This window comes from Anarrhichthys ocellatus, unplaced genomic scaffold (assembly GCF_004355925.1).
Source record: "Anarrhichthys ocellatus isolate YVR2014 unplaced genomic scaffold, GSC_Weel_1.0 scaffold75, whole genome shotgun sequence".
Taxonomy (NCBI): domain Eukaryota; kingdom Metazoa; phylum Chordata; class Actinopteri; order Perciformes; family Anarhichadidae; genus Anarrhichthys; species Anarrhichthys ocellatus.
The window spans coordinates 1,884,120-1,891,796 of NW_022280105.1; the positions used below are offsets into that span (position 1 = coordinate 1,884,120).

The 7,677-nt window shown below is 40.5% G+C and overlaps 1 protein-coding gene across 1 annotated transcript in view; it reads left to right on the plus strand.

The window, feature by feature from the left end:
• Positions 1-7,653, plus strand: part of cyb5r4 (cytochrome b5 reductase 4) — a 14,342-nt gene extending 6,689 nt beyond the window's left edge. The window contains exons 8-12 of the mRNA XM_031873832.1: positions 2,308-2,472; positions 3,425-3,575; positions 4,029-4,115; positions 4,646-4,807; positions 5,837-7,653. Coding sequence (XP_031729692.1) covers positions 2,308-2,472; positions 3,425-3,575; positions 4,029-4,115; positions 4,646-4,807; positions 5,837-5,891 — 620 coding nt within the window. The 3' untranslated portion in view covers positions 5,892-7,653. The remainder of the gene's footprint in view (positions 1-2,307; positions 2,473-3,424; positions 3,576-4,028; positions 4,116-4,645; positions 4,808-5,836) is intronic.
• The last annotated feature ends 24 nt before the right edge of the window (positions 7,654-7,677 follow it).

The window sequence follows — 7,677 nt, forward strand, 5'->3', positions numbered from 1 at the left end:
GGGGGGGGGGTCCTCTAAAAGTCTCTAAGACCTGAATGACTGTATGAGACACAGAGAGAGACACAGAGAGAGAGAGGAGTGCGTGTGTGTCTGTGAGTCTGGGTGTTTATCAACATCACTAATTAGCTTAATCAGAAACACCTGTGTCCTTGCAGCCTTTTCATGAAGATAAAACAGGGAAACGCCTCTCAAACAAATCCTCAAAACTCCCATAACCGTAGCTCCTATTGCTCCGATATTAATAAATGAGAGGAAGGATGAGTTGAAGAACATATCCTGTAAAAATTGTGTCTGTAGTGTAAAAAATGTGGCTGAACTGGCGATCTAGAAATGGGGTACCGTGTTCTGTGGAAGATGTTTTTGAAGCAAAATTTAACATTGGTCTCTATGGAGCAGAAAGTTGGTTTTCCTCTCAATTACAGGCTTCTGTGTCAAATGTGTAAATCTGTGGGATTCCACAGTCATTTGTCTACGACAAGGACAAGATTAGCTACTTTTAAATCCAGAAATTATGCATGAAGAGTGAAAATTGTGGACTCAGTGGCAAAAGACAAATGTTTTTTTCACAAGAATCTCAAGCTGCTCTTCACTCTAGCGGTGACATCACGCACTCTAAGCTGCGCAATACACACCCATTATAAAGTCAGAAAAGGAGTGAAAAAGTCATAAAAGTTCAAATGGGACAGTATAGAAGATATCAAAAAGCTGAATAATAATAGATCAGGGTTTTCTAAACATTTTAAAGTTTAAATGGTGTCTGTAGCTGAAAGTATGAGGAAGTAGAAGGATTTGAAAGTTGAAGAGGATTTGAACATTTTATCCATAGTAACCCATTCAAAAACAAATGTGCAAAAAGCTTAATAATTCAAAAAGTTTAAAGATTAGAAATATGAAAAGTCATAGCACACGTGTCCTTAATGAGCTGAACATTTTGATATTTGAACGGTTTCTGTAGCTTAAAAAATGTGGAAGGAGATAAGTAGCAAAAAATGTACGGAAGAAATAGTTGAGAGAAGTTGAAGAAGTTGAATAAAGAGAAACAGGATGACAATAGTTGGAATGCTTAACAGCATTCCAACAATAAAGAATAGGATAACAATAGTTGGCTTAACAGCATTCCAACAACAAGGACTGTTGTGGAGGGCCAGACCAACTGCTCTATATTACTCCACCTCTTTATAAAAAGCAATAAATTGTATGGTTTTGATAAGCTGTGAGTGGTAAGAGTGAATATCATGATACCTGGTGTAATGTAACTAAGTATATGTACTTACGTACTGTACTTATGTACAAATTCAAGGTACTTTACTTGAGTATTTCCATTTTATTCAACTTTGTACTTTATTATTCATTAAAACACTGACGGGGATCATGTTTCTGCTAAAGGAGTATTTTGATCACTATTCGTTGTAGTCCAATGACCTCCTCTTCTGTTTCTCCGTTGGGTGGAGAACTCTAGTGTGTGTTGGGCTTGAACGAGTGACTGAAGTCAGGCTGAATGTGTGAGGTGAGATGTGAAGGACAGCTGACAGCTGATGGTCAGTGAGAGAGGATCTGGATCTGGATTGGTAAACTTCATCACGGAGAACGTTTGTTCACATATGTAGGTGGATCCAAAGAGAAGCAACATCTTCTGAGCATGTTGCTTTAGCAGCTTAGCTAGCAAAGCGGATGTCCGTGCCGCTCTGCATCACTCAAGTTTTAGTATTTCTCAGAGTGTTTCGTCTCGTAATGGAGATTCAAATTGTAATCCTTAAACACTGCGATCTGTTCTCCACAAACTAAGCACACGGCTTTACCTTTGACTTCAGTAAAGAAATACTTAGAAGTCCATGTTTTGTTAAAAACTCTACACTCTGTATCAGTCTTTCATTTTTAACATAGGCTGACATTTGTGAGGGCTAACAGCTAACTCACATCTCCAGTAAGCTCAGTTCACCAACACATTGCAGTGACGCTGCTGCTCGCACACATTCACCAAGTACTAACCTACGGAAAAAGTCGCCTTCAAAATAAAAGCAATGCAGCTGTATTCCGTGCATGATGTACACTTATTTGCGTTTTATTCCTAATTTCCCATTGACGGCCCGCGAGAGCCAAAGGGCCGGGTATGGCTCGGGGGCCGTACAATGCCCAGGGGGCCGTACAATGCCCAGGCCTGCTCTAAATGGACATTAAATAAATCAGTACAAATGCATGAAGTCTCTCTCTACTGAGACACACTCAAAGCATCATTAAGTGATTGACAAAGGAGGGATGAAGCTGCTCTGAAGGAACAGCGTGGACACTTCATATGATTCTAAGAAGCTTTATTTCATGATGTCTGTCCCTATCCAGACACGGAGGTAGTGAGGCCATACACTGCAGTAGATCAGAACCTGGCAGCTGCCTCCCAGGAATCCGACCTCTACCTCATGATCAAGGTCTACCCCGACGGAGTGTTCACCCCTCATCTCAACAGCCTGCACGTCGGTAAGTCAATGTGCTGCGTCACAGTGTGTCATGTGAGAAGGAAGAGAGAGACTGAGGGTCAGAGGTTAGCAGTCCCCATCAATCTGTGTGTAATTAGTATGTTTCATTTAGTAAGGCAGCATTATGCAGTCAGTGTGTGAGACACCCCTCCAACTGCATTCTGGGAGTAAAGCTGCCAGTAGGCTTCTTGTCGGATAGCTTCACCTTTCCACTTTTGGATTAGGGGAAGCTGTGTATCTATTTGTGTAACTTTCATCAACTGACGATCCGACATTCACAACCCCTCACACTGTCACTGGTCAGCTGTGTGGGGGTGATACGGGTTTTCATTTCTCTCTCGGCTCTCTTTACACAACTGTTCCTGTCACTTTTCATGTGAACACCAGAGTGTACCACTATGTATACCCTCCAGGAGATACATTGTTCTTGCATCTCCCCCCTCACTCACGTTGTTGATTTGTGGTAAAAATGACTTCTTTTCTCGTATAAGGTACCTGAACCCTGAAAGAGAGCTCTGTCTGACATCAGCGAGCTCAGAAACTGAACAATAATGTGGTGTTTTATAGAAATACAAAGTGAAGTAATGAGATCAATCTTATGTAATATGGGTTCAGTTAAACTAACGTCTCAGAAAAGATGTTTCATTAATGCGACAGAGATGATGAAGTGAAGAATGGAATGCTGTATGACACACAAACTAAAGAAACATTGAATGTCCAATATGATGAGCAGCTGAAGATAACTACTGTGTGCTGTGATGACAATGCAGTCGCTCGTCTGCTGTTTAATGATCCCAACATTACAACTACCAGATGTATTCTGTGTTGTTTTTTTATTGTTGCAGTGTTTTTCTTACCAATCTTAATTCAAGCTGTCTTTTTGTATTCATTCATTCAGTGAACTCACTGACTAATTCTATGATTTTGTTCAATTATGTATTGTTACTATCTAGGTGACTGTGTATCAGTTAGTGGTCCAGAGGGTACCTTCAGTCTCCGCCCCCTTCGTGATGTCACATACCTATACCTGTTAGCAGCAGGCACAGGGTTCACGCCCATGGCTCGCCTCATCCAGCTGGCTCTACAGGATGGTGACACCATCAGGTGGGGACTATCACAGTACTCAGATCAGCAGATTTGTATTTCTGTAGTCATTGTTTTCTAGTTCTCTTTCACTATACTTCATGCTTAAGTCCCTTTCAGACATGAGTCCATTCATCTTTATCTGATGGAAATTGAACTTGTTGCTCCAATGTCTGAATACAACATCCTGGGCACTTCTACATCAAAGTCACAAACATGCATAGAGAGGGAGAGAAATGTGCCCAAAGAGCTGAAGAAAACCTTTGTACAGCCACAGTAATAATCTGAGTCTCTCCAAATTTCCTTTTGGAAAAAGTGAAATATAAAGATTTTTAATAATAGCAGTAACTGCAACACATAAATAAAGTGTATTTCCGATATTAAGAACATATTCTTTGTTAGGAAAAAAGATTCCTATTCATTGTGGGCACAGTGTGCTCCGTATTACTGTTTGTGTCTTTGATTGTACCGCAGGAAAACCAAGCTGCTCTTCCTAAACCGACGAGAGGAGGACATTCTGTGGCGCTGTGAGCTGGATGAACTGGCTGCTAGTCATGAGAGGTATCACAGCTGAGTGTTTAAAGCCTCATACTGTTTGTCCCCGTCACAAGCCAGCCTTCATTTATTCTTAATTAGACAAACTAAGATGTGGAGTATGTAAGGGAGTGCTGTGAGGATAGAGCAGTGCAGGTTGTAGAAAAGAAAAGGAAGGTACAGGCAGAGACAAAGGGTGAGGTGTCACCAGTCCATCCTTTAAGCATGTTGATTATTACCTGGTGTCTGTCATTTCTTAATATCCCTTTATAACTGTTTATGTTGGGAAAAATATTGAAGAGAGAAGATTTGATCTCTGCCTGTCTTCTTTCAGTTGTATTTAGATCAAAAGATTCAAAAGTTTTGAAGTAAAAACTTGGTAGAATGTGACAAACGGACGGACACATTGAGTGTGAATGCACACTGTGCTTTTAGGCTTGACACCTCCACATATGTACGAAGGCAGTGAAATGCAGATGACTTTCAGCTTTACAAATTCTTCTGCTACACCGGGACCTTGTGTCTTTGTACATCTTCAGAATGTGTGTGTGTGTCAGGTTTCAGGTGGAGTACGTGCTCTCCGATCCCTGTGAAAGCTGGACCGGCAGGAAGGGAAGACTGGACGAGTCCATGCTCCAGGATGTCCTCAACAGGCCTGATGGGTCCAAATGCTATGTGTGTGTGTGCGGCCCCAATGCCTTTACAGAGCTAAGCATAGGGTGTGTGTTATCACCTTTATTATTCAACCTGTACCCCACTGTCCTCTGTCCTGAGAAAAAAGTGCATCTAGGTTAATAGCTTTTACAGTTGAAAGGTGCTTTAGGAATATCTACAGCACGAACACAAATAACTCTGCTGGTTTGAATGTTTACGACAAAGTAGGTCTATAGGTAACGTGTGAAATTAAATGTGTGAGCCTCCCACATTTAATTTCAACACATCTTTCTGTCTAGTTTGTCGTCATAGATCACATCTTTTGCGTGTACCCAGTCGCTATAGATGAGGACTCTGTAACCTGTGATAGATATTAATGACTTTACTGGAGACTCTTTTTTAAGTCTACATAAGCCTACCAAATTCCGTACATCTCGGTAAAACGCACTGCGAGGGCTGCTTCGTTAAAATGTTGTCATTTTTACAGCCAAGCACAAGAACCAACTATTTTACTGCGTGTCAAGCCTCTCAAAAACTGCTGTGTTGTTCATGGTGACTAATGCCTTCCCACGACAACGTCGCTCCATCAAAACACCGTCACTTTTCAGTTTTGCATCATGAAGGTCTAAATTATTTGCTGAGCAACTTTTCGGTTGATCTACTCAGAGTAGCAAGACAAAGTATAGCAACTGTTCCTTCCTGTTACCAGTAGGTGGCGCTATGGCTATGATTCAAAATGGGCCTGTACATGTCTTCAGTACAGAGGGTGGCAAAAATGACCATAGTATTGCACACTAAATTCAAAGTGGCTGCTTTCCTGTTGGGTTTAGGCTTTACCTCCCAATGGCTTTTTTAAAGTCTGGACATGATACATATGCCAACCGAATATAATGCATCTATGTGAAATGTAAAGAAGGGGACTTGGACTTTCATAACTCCTAGGGGAGTGAGACCCATATCACATATCTACCTTCTATGTACTACGTTTCTCAGTAGCCTCAGCTCCTCAGAGCACCATAGACCTCAGATGCAGTGGTACTCCGTTCTCTTGTTCTCAGTGTCTTGTCCTCCTCTCCCTTTTGTTCGTCTGTCAGGTTGCTGAAGCAGCAGGGCTTCAGTAAGGAGGAGCTCCACGCCTTCCAGGGCTGACCGCGCTCTGCCTCCACACAGCTCCACCCTGCAAAGACTTGAGTGCCTGAGAGAGAGAGAGGGTTTAACTTCTGAACTTGTTTGTGAGAAATGGATGGAACATTGTATTTCTATGCACCAAGGCTCTGATGGGATGCACAGTGCAGATTCTTATGATTGTGACCAGTGTCTGAAATAAAGTTCATAAAAAAAACTTTGTAAAGGTTTGTAAAGCATACTGAGATGCAAAGAAATGAATGAATCTCATTCATGTCTTTGCGTCTCAGTATGCTTTACTGTGGTGTATATGCAATATACAAATAGAATTAACATGAGCTTTGAAATGCATAGGAGAGGATCATCTGAAGATATTTATAGATTCTATTGTTACATGGATGCAGAGTCAGGAGAGTTCTTACCTCTGAAGTGAAATAAAATGCATTATGGAAACATTTTTAAAGGGATGGTCCATTCATTGAGGCTGGGACAATTTTCATTATTACTACAGAGTCGTGACTCCTCCAGGTTTAATTCTGACCATCAAGTTGCCTATAAGTCGATTTTTTGACCTTTTAAAAGATAAATGACACAGGCTAAAACCTGCTTCTGCCTTATAAACATTGAACCTTGTGGAAACATAAAGCAAACACTGTGATGCAACACAGTGTTGTCTTAGCAAGTGTTATGTCACTTAAGTGTGTGATCATTATTGCTGACAAGCACCATACCTTCTGGCCTGTTTCACAAAAGCCCATAAAGAGAACAGAGATCCTGACATGGTCCTCTCACATCTCCTCCTGGTGAAGAAAGCTCATAAACAGCTGTATTTCTTAAAGAAACAGGAAGAGGCCAAATTCCTGTGTCAAGTTCCATCCTTCTGTCAAATGACTGAGCTGCTGCATCACACCTGCCTGAATGTGTCTGGATAATTAGACTGTGCCATTCTACCACAGCCAGAGGTGCGTTCTCAGGCACCACACATTTTAAGAAGAGCTCCGATGAACTGGCCATCGTTGAGTCAGTAATCCTGCAGTTTGGAGATGGAGGCGGTGTCTGTTGGTCAGAGGAGCGCTCATTATTTGCTTTAAACTAAGTTCTGGCTTAATCACACGATTTTCTCAATCTGATTAATATGCATACATGTAAACATAGTGTATAGCTGGAAATATATACTGTATATATATTTATTTTTTCTCCATAATTTCACCTGAAACTTGTATGTTCATTTTGCACTGAAGTTATTTATTAAAACTACTCTTTATACAAAAATAGGCTTTACAATTTGGTTGTTTCATATAGAATATGTATTTACTGAATTACCAGAAAACGTGTAAAAATATGCAATATCATATATTGGGATAAAAGATGTTGTGCCATTATAGTCCAATATGTGAAACATGCAGATAAAGAATCTTGCATGTCTGTGAGTTGAGTTTAATCAATACACACTTGACACTTTTTGTTTATCAGCCTTATGAGCGCCGGCTGATCATCTCAAAAATGTCATTAATCGGCCTGATCGAATGGTCTATCACTATTGTTGAAGCACAGCAAATAAAGGACAGTAGATGGATGTGACAGTGAAGTTTGTGAGTTTAGATGTTATTGGAGAGGTATTCAACCTAAGTTCAACACCTGGATTTATTATGCCCACTGTGATAATTATTATTTTGCTCGATCGAAGAAAAAAAAACTTGTTTAGGGTTTTTAGTCTTAACAAGTTATTTATTTCACGATGACTTTTATATGAAACACTAGCTTATGGAAGAAAGTAGTGTGTAGAGGACAGTAGCGTATGGAAGAAAGT